Source organism: Hemibagrus wyckioides, linkage group LG04 (assembly GCF_019097595.1).
Source record: "Hemibagrus wyckioides isolate EC202008001 linkage group LG04, SWU_Hwy_1.0, whole genome shotgun sequence".
In the NCBI taxonomy this organism is placed as follows: domain Eukaryota; kingdom Metazoa; phylum Chordata; class Actinopteri; order Siluriformes; family Bagridae; genus Hemibagrus; species Hemibagrus wyckioides.
The window spans coordinates 5,423,699-5,442,521 of NC_080713.1; the positions used below are offsets into that span (position 1 = coordinate 5,423,699).

The following is an 18,823-nucleotide window of genomic DNA, read 5'->3' on the forward strand; positions in this document are numbered from 1 at the left end:
TTATATCCTGACATTAAAACCAAGGTTATTTACATCTTAGGCTAAGAGTTTCAGATCTCACTCCAGAACAGGCAGATATCCTGATTTTATTGTTTGTTTTTGATTTATTTTTAATTCATGTTTAATTGTTAAGACTGCAAAAGCACAGACATTTGGTCATGTGAGACGGTCAGTAATGCGGTTAGGTGACTGCTATAAGCAACAGCAAATGATACACAAGGAAGAATAAAAACAAGTGCAGTATAGATACAGAGGACATGCTTGTAAAATTGCTTTTTATAGTCATTTAAAGAGTCACCTAAACGAAGAGGGTTAACAGAAACACTGAGAGTGATACCTCCGTCTACTGCAAAAGCTCTTGATCAGAAAGACAAAAAAATTCAGTAAATCAAGCTAATGCATTTTTATAAGTCATGTAGGCAATGTACACTATATTGCCAAACGTTTTGGGACGCCTGTCCAAATCACTGAATTCAGGTGTTGTTTTTCAGGGGTTGGGCTCGGCCCCTTAGTTCCAGTGAAAGGAACTCTTAATGCTTCAGCTTCATACCAAGACATTTTGGACAACTTTTATGCTCCCAACTTTGTGGGGAACAGTTTGGGGATGACCCCTTTCCTGTTCCAACATGACTGCACACCAGTACAATAAGCAAGGTCCAAAAAGACATGGATGAGTGAGTTTGGTGTGGAGGAACTTCACTGGCCTGCACAGAGTCCTGACCTCAACCTGATAGAACACCTTTGGGATGAATTAGAGCAGAGACTGTGAACCAGACCTTCTCGTCCAACATCAGTGCCTGACCTCACAAATGCGCTTCTAGAGGAATGGTCAAAAATTCCCATAAACACACTCCTAAACCTTGTGGAAAGCCTTCCCAGAAGAGTTGAAGCTGTTATAGCTGCAAAGGGAGAGCCAACTCCATATTACATTCATGTGCATGTAAAGGCAGATGTCCCAAAACTTTTGGCAATATAGTATATGTGCAGGTTTCAGTGTACAGAGCTGGAAAAAATCCAAAAAAATCTTCTATGGCCATGAACTGTCCTGCAAGCCGGATTTGTTGCTTGATTTGCTGGGTAATGAAAAAATCTTGAATTCAAATTCAGTTTACTGCAGCATCGTTTACAAGGATGCTCTCATGTTGAATTTGAACTAGGGAAATAACTGTGTCCCCTTTTCTGCAACACTCATTTGTCACACTGTTATCCGCCAGAGGAGCACAACTGGCCTTGTTTAGCCTTGCTGAAGGCAATTTGTGACCTCAAGATCTGACAAATGCAATCTCCGTCAGCACAACCAGCTAGTTATTTATTTATTCATCCATTTTATCCTCTGCAATTCAAACTGTAATTTAAAAAAGAATTACGCTAAACCCACGTTATGGTATGATTTCACAAGCAGTAAATTACTCATAAAAATGTGAATTTTCTTAATTTTAACCCAAAAGTTCAATTAAATAGTGTGGAATATACACAGATCAGCCATAACATTCTGAGCACTGAGAGGTGAAGTGAATAACACTGATTATCTCCTCATCATGGCACCTGTTAGTGGGTGGGATATATTAGGCAGCAAGTGAACATTTTGTCCTCAAAGTTGATGTGTTAGAAATTTGAGCGAGATTGATGAAGGGCCAAATTGTGATGGCTAGACCACTGGATCAGAGCATCTCCAAAACTGCAGCTCTTGTGGGGTGTTCCCAGTCTGCAGTGGTCAGTATCTATCGAAAGTTGTCTAAGGAAGGAACAGTGGTGAACCGGTGACAGGGTCAAGGGCGGACAAGGCTCATTTATGCACGTGAGGAGCGAAAGCTGGCTCGTGTGATCCGATCTGAGCTACTGTTGTTCAAATTGCTGAAGAAGTTAATGCTGGTTCTGATAGAAAGGCGTCAGAATGCACAGTGCAGGACGGGTCAGTGCTGTTTTGGCAGCAACAGGGGGACCGAGACAATATTAGGCAGGTGGTCATAATGTTATGCCTGGCTAGTGTATGTAAAATGTAATATGGTGTGTCTCTTTGTTCAGATTTTAAGTGTGTTATATAATAAGGACTTATGAAAATTTCTGTTGCAGAAAAAATATCTCATCAGACGAATGGAATAATAGCATGAAAGTTATTAAATCTATACTATAATCTGGTGCAGAAATGTTACCAGACTAAACATTTAATACCAGAACTGAGGTTCATCCCAGGATGAGTTGTTAACTTAGTCGCAAATGCAGCAAAAAACAACATTTTAACAGTTTCAGCTGTTACAGAACTATTGCATTTGTATTTCAAAACCTTATATATATCTCCTGTTGATTTGGGTTCCAGGAACTATGCTAATGGGATGTGACTGAGCTCTCGATTGTGCTTGAAATAGCAAAACTGCGAGACTGCAGACTGACTGCACAAGACAGATTTTTTTTTTTACATTTATGTATAGTTTGATCCGTTTTAATCAGTTGAAATATCCATCCATCCATTCTCTAAACCCGCTTTATTCCTAATTAGGGCTGGAGCCTATCCAAGCACACATTAGGCGAAAGGCAGGGGTACACCCTGGACAGGTCGCCAGTCCATCGCAGTCAGTTGAAATACTGATTTTTAATTGTTTTCAATTAAGGCAGAATTCTGCCGTAGAATAAACGACAAACCAGGCTTAAGTTGGTGCTTTAAATAAATTACCCATTAATATTAAAATGAGGAAAGAAGGTGAGGAAGAGGGTGAGAAAGATGGCACCAAAGATCACAGTTTCTAAATTGTACAGATTAGTTGATTCAACATCAGCCCATAACAATAAGCTATTTAAAGCTTTAAACGTTATAGACTATCAGCACGTTGGGGGTAAAAGGGTGAATGTGTCCAAGCAAAAGTCCCAAACCCAATGCACAATACGATCGTGGATTATTGATGATTTTTGGCTGATTTGCAGAAAGATGGCATCTCGGTTACTCTCCCAGAAGGTTAAGACCTGGTAGATGGATATTTCAACAAGGTCATGACCTTCAACATATATTCAAACGTTGACGTTCCTGGATTTGAATCTTACAGGATGTTCCCTAACAATATTAAGAAGCTAGGAATGTTCTGAATGTAAAAAAAAAGTCAGAATATCGCTTATTACATGCATTATTCATTTTCTATACTCATTTGTATGAAGGATGTCAATAACTCTGTGTCTGTCTGTATAGGACGTACATCAAATTACATTAACTACAACTCTATTTTTTTTTAATGAACTGCCTTGGCTTACTAGTACTATTATTAAGAACAGGTTATAAACCATCTGCCATCTCGGTTATTATATTACTCAGCTCATTGAAAGGGTAACTACAGCCCACCACTGGCTCAGAGATGCCCTAATGTGTAGCTGCAAAGGTCAAATTAACATGCATCTGTGCCTGACTACAGGCTTTTGGATATAGTCCTATGATTGAGGCACTGAATCATACACTCTGTCCTTGTTACAGAGATTATTTTTTTTTCCTCTGTCCCTTCTTCTTGTGTGTTCACAGATCTGTTAGAAAAGGATTAGCGGGTACAGAGTTATGAAACCCTCTCCGAGATAATACGCAGCGCAAGTTTACTACTGTCCAAGGTCGTGTTTATGCCGCAGTATTCACTAAGATGCACGATGATGAAACTGATACTAATACTCTCAAGCGTTTTAAGTGCTTTCAAGATTAAACAGGCTCCGAAAGCACCGAGAGTCCGAATCAGCACCAGAAAAGCTTGCAATAAATACTCATTAATGCCACTGTCCGCTTAATGCTTCGAGAGCAAACTTGTAAACACTCCAATAAGACATCCTCCGACTGTTGTAGACTTTAAAACTAATTGGGTAATAAGTCACCATAGCTGAGTTCTAGCTCTTGTATCGTCATGAAGTAAAGGGACATAAGAACCAAGTAAAAAAAATGATTTAAAGAAGAATCATGAGACATGCTGGTTTTGAGGGGGAATTAGAATTTTGCATAGCCTACCGTCCGGGACCTCGTCTGGCCTCTTGCGCTTCTCGTAAACCACAATGATGACCACCAGGATGAGGATTTCTACCAACACGCCGAGGAAAGGCCAGAGCGGAGCCAGGTGACTACGCACCCGCAGAATAGATATGGATTCTTTAGTCCCAATGACGTTTGAGGCGCTGCAGACATACTCGCCAGGGTCTGTGCTAATGTCAAGATTTATAACATTCAGTTCTGTGTAATTGTCCTTGTTCATAATGAAGAAGCGTCCGGTACTGTTGTCAATGTCCTATAAAATGAAAGAAACCTACATCAGAAAATCGTTAGGACAAGAATACAAACCCTGTTCCCCAAAACAGGAGTACAAGGTATAACACAGATAGTATAAGTGTACCATATCTTGCTAAAGACACATATCTTTTGTCACCAAGCCATGACTGCTGTGCAGGTCGGCCTAGAGTTCTACCTCATTCCTCTCCTTCAGGGAAGAACAGTGGTTATATGCATAACCTAACATTCCCTTTTAGACAGGTCACTCTGTGTATCTTGGATATTATCGAGCATATATTCACACCCTGCACAGCTGCAGCCAAGGTGGAAGAATAATGGCCTAATGCCTGCCTGATCCAATTAGTATAATGGAGCGAGCCATACACAGGATAAAAACATTCAGATGCTAAAATGGCCCAGATGTAAAAGGGAAAAATGTCCTTGTTCCACACTGTCCATGTAGCAAAGAGCCACAGACAGGGTCACAATGTCCAAGTGGTAAATACACATGAAAGTTTCAAGGGAAACCCCTGAGGCTGCTGTGCAAATGTCTGCCACTGACATCCCATTGAGAATGGAAATCCCCCACATGATTTGCTAAAGGTAAGCAAGGAGAAATTCTGTCTCAAAAAACACATTTTATATCCACTGATGTTAGGATCTCAAACACTAACCCTTTGGTGAGGTGGACGGCAGGGTGGAGGTGACTCATGCCCCTCAAAGGTGGTGAGCCCCAGGCAAAGCCATAGTAAAACACAAGTTCTGCATCCAGATACCTTCCCTTCACACCACTGTGTAGCTCTCACACATTACATTCTGAAGCATGACATGTCAAGCCTTTTAATTCTAAGGTCCTGCTTTGCGAGTATTACAACTGGTCTAGGAGAATCGTTATTTCAGCTATCCGTTTCATCTCAGGGAACATTAGTATGAGAGGCTGACTCTCCTAATTTGTAGATCAGCTCCTCTGAAAGAACGGCAAGAAATATGCTTTCTTCAAGACATATAATAACAGTCCAATCCATATGTACTTTTCTGAACGTAAAAATATATTTGTTAGGCCTGCCAAAACAATCCAATATCTGTGGCTCCTCCACTCCCTCACCAGAGGGTCCTGCCTGGAGAGGAGGCCAGCTCCCAGATTAGATTGGCTAGGGATAACAGGTAAGGACTGTTTCATGTCAAAAATCAAGTGAGGCAAAAAAGACAGAGAACGCCTGTTTACGTGTGACAGCACATCCTGATAAGGATGTGACGACCCTCTAGGGTATGCAAAAAATGCCCGAGGGCCATCCAGACCGTCATCAACAACTGGAGACCATTTTCCCCGTACTGTTTTCTCCCTGCAGATTGCTCTACTTTACTCATCACCATTCCGAAGAATGAAAACCTTCCTAAGGGGGTTCTTTGAGTGGATAGAGAGCCGCCGTACATCACATGTAATGCGATAACATCAACCCCTGAAATGTCCACATTAGTCAGTTGACTATCTGCTGGCAGCTTTTCTCCAAGTTCAGACAGACACAGAGTCTGTTTGGTCTGCAGCACAAGAGCATAGCCGAGCTAAAAGCCCTAACTCTGGTTGTCAGGGTGCGATATATATTTTCTCGAACCATGCAGCAGAAAATTGGCATTACTTTGACGGGAGAACTCACTTCAGGGCATGTCCACTACCCTAAGGCTATGTATGGATAAAGCTTCCAGACACTGTTTCATGGTTAAGGGGCATAGATTATCCTTTAGATAATAATAACCGCATATCCGTCAAGCCAAATACGCAAAAAGACGACGCTGTATACGCTAATTAGCTCTTGCATTTTGCACATTTTTTCATTAAAACCTTCAGCACCTATCTGTGTTATACCAAGTCTAAACTGAAATAGATCATCTGTAGTGTAGGTAATAAGTACGTCAACATATGTATTTGAAGTCGAGAACACTTGAGATCCATAGCTTTGCTTATATTATGCTAGTGTTGATGTAGATACCAGTAGGAGGAAAAACAACATGCTACGTACTACGTATGATCCCTGGCTGACTTTTTTCTGCCATGTCCAGATGGGATGTGGGTATCCCACAGATTTGCAGTACAAGAGAGCGCTTTCTCCTTCTTTTTTATTCTCGCTTCGCTTGTGACCAGTGATCTCAGGAGCCGCTGAATGGAACAGAAGAGGCACAATAAAGTCAGACGAATGCATATTTCACTGCATCTATGTTATTTTCCATGTAACAATATTTTATTTGTACTATTCATTCATTTGACAGACATTTCCAGGTACAACCCAAGATGCATGACTGCATTTTTTAAATCCAAGAAGAAGCCAATTGCATGTTATTAATTTAAATAAAAATCTCATATAAGCTTCAATTCAGGCTTTTCTGCTGTCTCTATGCCTGTTCATGAACCATTTAAAGCTGATGTGCTGAGTCATCAGCTTCACAGTTAGATGCCTGGTTATGCATTAGACACTCCCGATGCTTAAAATCTGTCGAGTTTGCCATTTTGGCCATCGACCACAAAGTCTCTTCTTAAACACTGCTCCATAACAGACAGGTAGCTGCCACAGCTTTTTTTTTTTTTTTTTGCTAATCCTTAAAATTACAGTAATTCCTTCCATGTAATTAAGCAGGATCAGGAAGAGACCTGGAGTGAGTGTTTATTGCCGCGAACATGGAGGACGGCCCAGGCGTGGCCTGGGACACGGACGACATCACTGCTCTCTAATTATGGTGCACACGTGCCATCTGAGGATTGTGTGGATGTGTGCGTGTGTGTGGGGAGGGGATGGAGTAGGAGCTTAGTCGGGCATTATCCTCACACGCTTCTCCCCTGACAGGGAGTAAATGGTCTCCTCTCTAAACAGATAGGACTTTCACTGCTGTTCAATGTCATTCTGGCCTGCTTCCAAACCCTGATCCCTCACGGAAGTGTGCCTTTACTCTTGTGATCACTGATAGAAAGAGATAAGTAACAGCACAGATACACCGCATGTTATTTGTAGGGAAACCTCTATTGTTTGTTTTTTTGCCTAAAAGAAGAACGAGGTGTAACTTATACCAAAAGGAAACGAGCGAACATACTGTTGGCAACCTGCATCCATTCATAATGAATTTATAACAGAGAAACCAGCAACACTTCTACAACCAGCCATATGGATGAATTTCATAATATTATATGAAAGCATGTTTCTCATTAGCTTTGCAGTTTAACTCGTGTAATTAAGAGTAGGACAAATAATGACTGGAAGATTATAAAAACGTACTACAGCGTGCACCAAATCAAATTACACCCGAAATGTATTTAAGAATTCTTTTCTCACTGTCAGCCCAAAATGCACGTAGGAGCAGATTATCATTGTGAACAATAAACTCTTGCCATTAGAAGCGGCTGGGACTGGATTCAGGCCTTAATCCCACCCCAGCACACAAGCCTCCATCTGTTCCCTCAGAGCTGAGAGCTGGAGAGAGAGGTGCCAAGGACATGAGAGCCTGGGGGTGGAGCGCAAGATAGAAAGGAGCACAGCTCACCTTCCTGCTTTTTCCGAAACGCTTTTTGGTTTTTTTTGCTTACGATAAAGGGCCTCGCCCTCCCTTCATTGTGATATATTATGCAAGACAGATCACAATATAGTCCCCGCCCCCCCCCAGATGAAATTATTTTACTGTCCTGCTGGGAAAGCACAATGAATTCATTTGTACCAAAGCGAATATAGTCGTTCTAATTCTCAACTGATTTTGAGTAATGATCTGAATTATGTACATTAACTCGCTAAAGCTCCAAGGAGCTTACGGCAGGTTTAAACTTCATTCATAAGCACATTGCTTTCCTATTCATTTTATTCGAGGTAAACCCAATAACTAGCTTTAAGATACCTGAACCAGAGAACATGCAGAATAATTTAATTTTGATCATCTATGATTTTATTCCATGTATGCATTTATTATTTAATTTAATAATCTTAGCTGCACTAGGAATGAATGATAAACAGATTAGAAACCAAAAAAAAAATTGTTAAATAAAATGTGTAAAGCAGTGCTGCGTTAAAAATAATGAAATTCAAAACCTAGGTCGAAACCTAAGGCATGCAGTCATTGGAAAATAATCACCAATGTGGTGGTGCTTTAAAGCCATTAATGCCTGGAAGCTGCCAATGATTGCAGTTATTTTTTTAAGAATGGCATGAATGTTCTTGTAAGTTGTCGAAAAACGTCTGAGCAAGCGGTAGAATCCATTTGTATATTGATTTATTTATATTTTTCTTGGAAAAATAGCTTCACTCAAACTAGATTTCGGTAAACATGATTATTTTCTGTTGCCAATTTGTACCAAATAACTGTGCAGTTGAATCTGGTATAGCAAGGAGATCGAGCATGGAAGAAGCAATGCGACGCACGGTGCAGTGCATCTGTCCTGTCACATGACAGGATGAGAGTGGGAAAGTCAGAGCTGAGTGGACAACAGCATCATCGCATTATGCAACCAAGCAACGTTTAAAGCAGGCCTGCCAGAACAGTCCGGGCATGCTCAGTGTGCACGACGGCGGTGTCAAAACAAATTGGCTTAAGTGAGGAGTGTTTCACGGGTCTGTGGCTACAGGGGGGGGTGATTCCTTCCTGCCTGCGCTGGCCTGGAAAGCAGCACGGGTCCCGTGTAGTTAACGCTTGACTTGAATGTTGGTTGAGATTAAAGATAGACGCTTCTCCTTTTATGCACGTCGCATTATGACGGCTGATTATTAATGTTCCTAGACACCATCAACAGGACAGGAATAGTTTATAATAAATGATCGTTCTCATTCATAGCTATGAAGTCAAACTGACTGAAAGCCACGGAACGAGCGAAAAGTACGTTCTCCGACTAAATTGGCTCTTTGTGTCGTTGTGAATTTCAAACTCTAACAACCCCTCTTCTCTGTGAGAGACAGGCATTGTCCAGAGGCCTCTTTTCATCTGCTCCGTGGAGGAAACTAATGAGACTTGATCTCTCCATGTCTGCACTATTTCACTCACAGTCAGGCTTTTTCTGTGCGACTGTCTGGATTTATTGGCGTACTGAAAAGCTCTCGTTTTGCTCAGCCCCCCCCCAACACACACATCGAGCTACATAGTTGATTTACAGTAGAAATCTCTCTACTGTTTCAAATCGTTTTTATGTTTTGTTTTATGATGCTGTCACTGTATGGCACAATGCTGTTATTTGTAAGCGCTGAGCATTGACTTATCCTGCACTACCGGACCGTGACAGACAGCCACGATGTGCCGACATAAGGGAAAGATTTCTGTCAGTTTGGTTACGATTAGTAAGATACTATTAATGCCAGTCAAGATACTATTAATGCCAGTCATTAATGCCAGTCAATGTAAGGATTAAGGATTTTAGGATTGTCCAGAAAACAAGTTAGCTCCTTTTATCACTTCTTCGGTCAATTTCTCACCACAATTGTTCTATTTCTTCAGGTCAATAACACAAAACATCTTGCCCTGTTATTGGTTTGCTGCCTGATTTTGTTCCCCTGTTCCGATTAATTTCCTCTGCTTGGGTCAAAGTATCGTCCCATTTGTATTCGAGCTTCTACACCTCATTTTCTTTGCTTCCTAGTTCATGTTTCATGTTGTTTTTGACGTGTGCCTGTTATTTTTGCAATTATGGAAGTTGTCAATGAGACATAAAATGTAGCTTGTTCTGTCACAAAGCTCTCTTTTTTTTTTCGGTTTCAGAAAACCATCAAAAACTCTGACAGAGCTCGAGAATCCTATTAAAAATGAAACGTCTCGATACAGAGAAGTGAGGCTCAGTGGTTAAGACTTCAGACTGCTGACCAGAAGGTTGTGAGGCCACTGCTGGGTCCTTGAGCAAAGCCCTGAACCATGAACTGCTCAGTTATACATGAACAAAAATAGATAAAACGTGAGCCGCTCTGGATGAAGGCGTCTGCTAAATGCTGTAAATGTAAAACATCATGATATGAATATATTTAAATTGGTTTACGTAGAAAGTCTGTCAATGAGAATGTGATTACGTTTTAGGAAACTAATCAACACCATTAGAGAATTAAACAAGTATAAATTCATATATACGGAATTATACGTATGTATACAAATAATCTTACCTTTGACTTCAATGGATGCATTGGCATTCGGGGCTTTGTCAAAAGTGTAGACGCACATATACTCCCCAGAGTCTTCCGCTCTCGGTTTGTGGAGTCTATAACAACAACAAAAGAAGGTTCATTAACGTTAAGTTGATTTGAATACAGTGTCGCAATCCACTCTGTTCCAGAGGTACGATACAGTACCCCAAAGTACACTACAAACGCGTTTCTCTAGAATGCACCAAGATAGAACAGTCCGTCTGCGATGTTAGCAAGTTCAACTTTATTTTGCCACTAGTAGCGCACTTGGAGAGCTGTAGTGGAATCAAAGCGATGCCTCCGTGGAATTGCTGTTGGCATGATGCTGTCTGCTCCAGGCATGACTGTCACTAGAAAATGACTTGCATGCAATCTGACAGGATATTTCCTTTCAGAGACTTCACACTTGGCTATGAGCAAGTCTCATTAGGATTATTACATCATAATGATATATATTTGGAAACGATCATTATTTTGGATTATAATATTCCCAGAAGTAGACCATTCGAGCAAAGCGCAGACTCTCTGAAAAAGGCTTTGGTGGTGAGGGTTAATAGATCTGGATGGAAACCGTGTGTATGTCCTTTACCGATTCTCTCAGAGGAACCTACTGAAGAACAGAAGAACCCCAGTGAAGATCCAGCTAGTATAAAGGCCCTGTTTACCAGAAGTCTGGATACATATCTATCATGACTGACGTATCTATCATACGTATCTATCATGACAAGCTTACTTTTAATGCGTATCCATTAGCGTAGATCGTAGCTATAAATAAAACATCAGTTCAGTGGTTTTTCTTCCTCCGCACTGGTGTTTCACGTTACCACGTCTGACTAGCACCACTGACTCTAAACAGATGAGACATTTGTAGGACATCTGTTCACACGTTTCTGTTTTCGTACAAGCCATGTCATCACTTCACCGATGAGAGAGACGACACAGAATTCTCCACAAATCTTTTGCTTTTGAAATGCCTTCAGCGCATCATAATTTACCTCATCACACGGTCGTAAGCGCACATGATCGGCTGCGATAACGCCTTGTTTTGCTTCCTGTTCTAGTCCTGATTCCACACCGGCCCTGTTATTGCTTTGCTGCCTGATTGTGTTCGCCTGTTTTGTGTTTCGAGTTGTCATGGAATCCTTCGCAAAGTCTTACCATTTCTATTTGAGTTTCTTGGGTTTGCTTTTGAGGTTATGGAAGTTAACCAAGTTGCCTGCCTTGTGTTTTGACCCCGGCACTGAACTCGGAGCATGTTACATATCCGCCACAAAGGATCTGCTACAGAAGCCATGATGGGTCATGTGTACAAAAAAACTGGAGTTACAGAAATATCACCGTTCTCTGGCTACAGTATTTTTTTGAATCCACTGAAGCCACTTGCGTTGACCTCTACATTTCGCTCACCGAAATGAAAGTTTCCATGCTGAATTGCTTTTGAAGCTTTACTGAATTAGCATTTATTTTTCAGTATATCCACAGACACATGTTGGCTCTAGTCATGACATTCTGGAAACATTTGCAGATGAAATATGTGCAATTAAATGCTGCTGGCAAACACATAGGCATGACAAACTCACGTAAGCTCCGTGTTTTTCAGCCCTTTTCTCGAATTTGGGATTTCTTCTCCGTTCTTCATCCAGAAGCTTTCCCGGTGAGCGGTGTGAGCGTTGGTTAGGTTACACTGTAAGGTTACAGGGGGATTGTCTTCCTGCGGCTTTTTAGCCGGTAAAATTTCCTGATCAGAAGCATTGATCTTTGGCTCTGAAACAAAATCAGACCTCGGGGTTATTACAAAAGAGGTGAGAAATGAACACCAGAGCCAATTTGGGACTCGTAGCTGCTGGCCGCGATCAGCAACAGGTAAAAGATATCGTAGCGTATCCGCCATAGGACGGGTTCAATGACGAACGGTTTTAAAGGATTGATATAAAAGCACTCTGATGTATCATTTTCCCCCAAAAGGATTACGTCCTGTTTTTTGTTTTTTTAATGAATCCTTTTGAAGCAAAGCCAACACCTTTCCATCGCATTCACTAAGACGTATTGTTTCATTATCTGTGATTACACTTACCTTCAGGCATAAGAGCATAATGCAAGGAGGAGAGGGGGAAAAAAAATAGAAAATCTGAAAATTTGCATGCAAGAGCCACCTCTGAATTAATACCGGACTCTTTAGTCATAATGCATGTTGATGCTTTATTTTAAATGGAGCCAAGTGACAGAATCAAATCAAATCAAATGCTAATATCTAGCTATTCCAGTCATTTTTTTTTCTTCTTCTCACTTTAGCGATATCTTTAAATACACTCTTCAGTCATCAGTTGGCATTTCAATTCAATAAGCTAATACTTTTGTCTGTGCCCATGCATGGCTCCAGCTCCTCCTTCGTTATTCCGGGGCGGCCCTTCCATAGCAACCAGAATACCCAGATGGAAGACAAAGGAGGATGGAGGAAGTAGGGGAGAGAGAGAGAGACGTAATTTCTTCTCCCCGCTTGTACATTAAACCTCCTTGATCAGTTGTGCTCTGGAGGAAAAGGGAGGGGATTAGGAGTGACTCCAATTAGCAATCCTAACACCTTCTGCTGGAGTTTGGCATGCCCAATAGCTGAAGGGAATCTATGTCTCTATGCCACCCCCCTTTTTCTGTCTCTCTCTCTCTCTCTCTCTCTCTCTCTCTCTCTCAATCTTGCTTACTCCCGTTCTTTCTTCCTCCATCCCTCCTGGGTAGCATCAAAACACCTACTCGTATCTCAGCCTGTGTAACCGAGCACAAGCCATCAGCCTACGTACGCATACAAAACAAAACCAGTCGGATTACTTCATCCGATAGCGACAGCCGAAGCCGCTCGTGCTGATGCGATCCGGCAGCCTCGTCGGAAGGTCATTTCTAGGACACCTGCTCGGAGGAAGAGACGATGGCAAATCGATAATTTTGATCCTATTACTTCCCTGAGAGATGGTTTTGCTTCCTCCGCGACTCCGCTGTGAAAACTTCAAAACATTTATTCAACAGTAGCCTCAATAAAACGTAGCATAACATGAAAAAGCGTACACCATGTTCGTTCGGCACATCGTCTATTCTTGATCTACCAAGGGGATTAGGAAAAAACACAAAGAGAGTTGACACTGAAACTACAAAAAAAAACTGAGACAAGACCAGCATGTATTTTGACGCCGTCCCATGAACAAACTATACATTCTTTTCTAGATGACTTCAGCATGTATAGCCTGCTATATACATGTCATAATGCTTATAACATGTATATAAATAATATGAAAACATTGACTCTCAGTAATGACAGAATATTTCCTTTCCGCTTGTCCCAATTCATATATAAGTTATGATACAATATCTAGGTACTCCCTGCACCCAAATATATGCTATATATAGACTGTTTAGAGATGATGCTTGAACTAGAAGTTCTTGTTAGTGTACAGACAGCGTGATGGGACTTGCTCCGACTGCATTATTAAGAACGTCTCTCAAGATTTCACAGTAGTAGCTGTCATGAGAGCGGGAGAAGGCAAGAACGAGAACTCCTAATTTTGTAAGCTCCCCGAAGTGCAGTGAAGAGATAAAGCTGAACTTGACCAGCAATTTTCCACTACTTAATCGGTCAGTTAGCCGAACCATTTCCAATTTCAATTAATCAGATCAATAATCGTGTTTAGGATATAATGTCATTACTGATTTGAAGGCAAACACTTACTGTAAAGAAGGCACAAGGCGGAGCACTGTATCTAATGATTCAGAAGATTTTTCTCAAATGTAAGAGTAGCGACAGGGCATTTTGATCGCCTTAGCTAGCAGCGGCTCTTCCTTGCGCCTTCTTTCACTACCCCACCGGTTTCCTCACAGTAATAGTGCACAAAGAAAGATGTTAAAGACTTCAAAGCGCCAGAAGACCTACGTATTACAGACAGGGCACATAATGTCAGGCTTTGAAGTAAATCAAACAATCTACGCAACCCAGAAAGGATATAGACAAAAAAAAACAAACTGAGGTTCAGCAAAAAAAATAAAGAAAAGATCCTAGCATTAAAATCCGAATGAACTAACAAAAAAAAATGAAGCAATTGATTAAATGACAAAACAAGTGTTAAATGTTAAAAGACACCAGACAAAGCAAGCGACACGGGAACAGGCAGGGTGGACTGCTCGTAAGGTGAGGGAGGGCGGCATGAGGAAGAAAGAGGCAGACAGAGACTATGGCATTTGTCTGGGTTTGTGGTCATCCACAACAAGAGGCTCAAGGGGTTCAGAAGGGGGGGGGGGTGATTGTCAGTTCAAGTCAAGTGAAGCCTTAGATTCTGGTTAAAAGAAGGCAATAGGAACATTTGAGTCAACTAGAATCAGAAATACTTATGTAATTTACATAATTGCTGTTATAGATACTGTATAACAAGAATTTTAACCACCAAAAATGGTATTTTTTCAGGCCAAATAGCATCAGTAAAAGTAACCAAAACAGAAGCATCTAGTAATAGATCTAACTTAATGTAATAATCACAAGAAAATGATAAAGATAACAAATATTTCTTGTTACGTTTTTGTCTTGATGTGGTGGCCATTCGGATGAGTTAAGGGATAAGGGTGAAGTTGGATCTACAGCTACAGTTTCTTAATCTATCCACTACAGCACAAGTATACCACTCACTCTGCAACACGGAAATGGTGGCCTGAGCTCGGATCCAGGTGATGGCGGGGTTTTGGCGCAGGTCGTTGCGTCGCGGGTCGTTACTGGCCCGGCATTCGTAGGTTCCAGAGTCCTCGAGCGTGAGGCGCGTGACACCCAGCACGCTCACGCCGTTGGTGCCGTAGGCCGTGTTGATGGAGACGCGCCGTTTCCGGGCGCCGTCCCACAGCTGCTTGAAGGAGTCGGCGCGGTTTATCTCAGCGTACCACCACTGGATCTCCGGCGTGGGGTTACCAACCACGTCACAGTACAGCTCAAAGGTGTCTCCCGTGAGCTTTGTCTCAGACATGGGCGACTTCACAAACCCAGCTGGAGAGGAAGAGGGTTTCAAAGCGATGGAGACGGGGGAAGGGAGATGGAGGGAGGGAGGGGGGGGAGGGGAGGTAAAAGAGGAGTAAAATTCAGGGTTCGGGGAGCGGGGATGGAAAAGGCCAAGGAATGCAGGGGGGGAATTAAACAAAACAAAAAAATGGGTCAGTTAAAAAAGACAGAAGAAGAATGATCAAAAGCAAATCAATAAGCAGCAAGCCCAAAATTATAAAAATATGTGTAAAAAAAATAACATTCTGGTTATAGTAAAAAACAATGATAAAAAGGTCAAAAGGGTGAATGTATTAGTGGAAAAAAACCAAGTTAATGGAGCCTTGGTAACTTTGGCGATTCGTCTTGCTTGCCAGAACATGGCTTTCAGTGCTTTCAACTGAGATAATAAGCTTTCCCAGCACTGATACAAAAATAAAGCAGAAAGGCTCAATTATTTAATATAATCTATAACGGTATCGACTGCTAGACTCCACTCCGGGCATCATCGGCGTAGCATAAACGTAGCATTTTATCTATTTATTTGATCTATATCAAAAAATAAAATATGTCCAGTTACGTCATGTCTGAAGTGGAGCCATGGAAGTTGCATAAGAATTATCATCGTAGCCATCCTTCTATCATTTCATATCATTTTATTTTCAGTACAGTTAACAGGAAATAAATAAATAACGTCAAAACTATGTTTGCAGTGAAATCTAAAACCTGCAGGAGGGAGAGATGAGGTTTTATACACCAAGATAATCTTCATCTTCAATCAAATGATCCAAATGGGGATAAGTGATATGATATCCAGGGCTTTACTAATGAAAAGCTAACTCATTTTATTAAAATAAATAAATAAATAAATTCTTAGTAAGGTTATGATGTGGGTTTAATCTTGAACCCTGTTTGATGTTTTTCCTTCTTCCTTCCAAATGGACAAACCTTTTAGATCCTGAGAAAAAGCCTTGGACCTCTTTTAACAAAACCCAGACATTGGGGATAGTGTTATACTGAAAAATAATCCATCATAGCTCTTTTTTTCACCCCCCACCCCCCCCTTTTCTGATAAGCTGTTGTACAAGACCACATAACAAACTCGTATCTCCACTGTAGAGTGAGCAAATTATTCCAGAATGAAGCTTTCTATTTTTGGACATATGACGTGTCTGTTGCACACTGTGGAGCTTCTCAGTAGTTGGGTTGTGGTATTTTGGTACTTTAGAACATTAGACCCCTGAGAATTTTTTCTTTTTTGCCATTTTCGCTGATTATTCAGATTATCTGATTGATATCACCGAGGCTTAAAACACTTTTTTGTCCCCTTTGAGATTTGAAGCATAATAATGTACGTGATGTCATTTGTCTTCACTATCATAACCTCTATCGATGGGTTCTGACTTTCATTCCTCATGCACATAACTATATATATTTCCTATCAGGTTCACTGCAGTTACTGAATAATTCATACTGGAAGATAAATATCTGAATAATGAGCTGGGATCCTTTTTTTTTTTTTTTTTTTTTTTTACACATTTTTGGGGGAAAGAATAACGTTTTTTATTCCACGACAATTGGGAAACGATTAAAGATTTTATTTTATAGAGACACATCTTGTCATGACAGTTTTCAGTTTCTGACACCATCTACACTATATTGCATGTATATGAATGTAATATGGAGTTGTCCCACCCTTTGCCGCTATAACAGCTTCAATTCTTCTGGGAAGACTTTCCAGGAGGTTTAGGAGTGTGTTTATGGGAATTCCTCTAGAAGCGCATTTCTGAGGTCAGGCACTGATGTTGGACGAGAAGGTGTGGCTCACAGTCTCCACTCTAATTCATCCCAAAGGTTGAGGTCAGGACTCTGTGCAGGCCAGTCAAGTTCCTCCACACCAAACTCACTCATCTATGTCGTTATGGACCTTGCTTTGTGCACTGGTGTCCAGTCATGTTGGAACATTCAGGGGTCGTCCCCAAAAAGCATGAAATTATCCAAAATGTCTTGGTATGCTGAAGCATTAAGAGTTTCTTTCACTGGAACTAAGGGGCTGAGCCCAACCCCTGAATTCAATGATTTTAAGGGGTGTCCCAAAACTTTTGGCAGTATAGTGTATAAATGCGAAGCTAAAATTTTAAACAGTATTTTTATTTCTTTTGATTTTAGGTATTAATTACTGGGGAAAAAACAAGGTCAGTTTTTCCTTCTAACAGAATGAGCTGTAATAAAGTCACTGGGTCATCTGGAGCTAGTCACTGCTCAGTGTGATGCACCTCATCGCCTGAATCACATTTGGCATCAGATCAGTGTATGGTACATGGCTGAATATCCAGTATGGTCTTTTAATTGAATGCTGTCATTTTCAACACAACTGAAAAGAGTTTGTCAGGATATTTTATTACATTTCTGGCATTTAGCAGACGGCCTTATCCAGAGCGACTTACATTTTATCTCATTTTATACACTTGAGGGTTAAGGTCCTTGCTCAGGAGTGGGAGCTTGGTGGCCCTGGGATTCAAACTCACACCCCTCCAATCAGTAGTCCAACACCTTAACCACTAATCTACCACATTCCCATTTAAGTCAGATAAAATCAATTTAACTCATTTCGTTATCCAGAGGTCTGTTTTGTTGTGTCCGTGTTCATCATTGAATGTCTCACTCCACAGCGGTGGTTAATATGAAGCTCATATCAAAGTAGACACTCAGGGTTTTAAGAATTTGTAGGTTTTTTCTATAAGTATTTCTGTTTCATATCATATTAGGTGCAATATTTTCATAGAAAAATGTACTTTGCAAAGTAAACGCTGATATCAAACCCATTTCTGCTCTCTAAGTTTAACCAAGTGTGTAAAATTTGAAGGTGTTATCTTCAACCACTAAAATTCTGTGTAAGGGTATCCACCAGAGAGAAAAACACACGTCTAAAGCACACTGAAAGCCAACAGAGTCCTGGCTCATTTTATATCAGACTCACAGCCTAAAATATTTCATTTGTTTATACTTTTTCCAAAATACCAATTAAATCCTATCACTGCGGTCAGTGACATCCATTTCAGAAAACCCCACGCAGCTTACTGACTGTCTGGAACATTTGTACTATCTGGATTTACTATCTGGAATTGCTGATATCTCTTCAGCTTCATTAAATCAAAAACCAAACAATATCAGCCTGATTCTCAGGAAAAAGACAAAGATAAGGCAGAAGGGAGAGACGGTCAAGTGTGTGCCGCTTATTAACACCATCTAAAAAACAAGAGGGAAAAAAACAAGGAAAATGGAGCTTAAAGACGGCAGTGTATACAAGTGTATAGTGCATACAAATACCCATAATGCAGTGCAACTCAACCTTAACCCTGCTGTAAACGGTGCACAGTTTTGTAACTTTATCAAACATCCAAACAATCCGATTTTAACGCAAATTAACGCAAAATCAAAGTGCATGATATTCGGAGGAGCACG

General features: G+C 40.8%; 1 protein-coding gene across 2 annotated transcripts in view; it reads right to left on the reverse strand.

Moving 5' to 3' along the window:
* nptnb (neuroplastin b) overlaps positions 1–18,823 on the reverse strand; it is a 49,841-nt gene that overhangs the window by 18,971 nt on the left and 12,047 nt on the right. Inside the window, exons 2-6 of one of the 2 annotated variants that reach the window (XM_058387649.1) lie at positions 15,020–15,367; positions 11,937–12,120; positions 10,336–10,430; positions 6,244–6,380; positions 3,971–4,244 (exon numbers count right to left, since the gene is read on the reverse strand). In XM_058387649.1, the coding sequence (XP_058243632.1) occupies positions 3,971–4,244; positions 6,244–6,380; positions 10,336–10,430; positions 11,937–12,120; positions 15,020–15,367 (1,038 nt within the window). The remainder of the gene's footprint in view (positions 1–3,970; positions 4,245–6,243; positions 6,381–10,335; positions 10,431–11,936; positions 12,121–15,019; positions 15,368–18,823) is intronic. The other variant, XM_058387650.1, reaches the window with a different exon arrangement.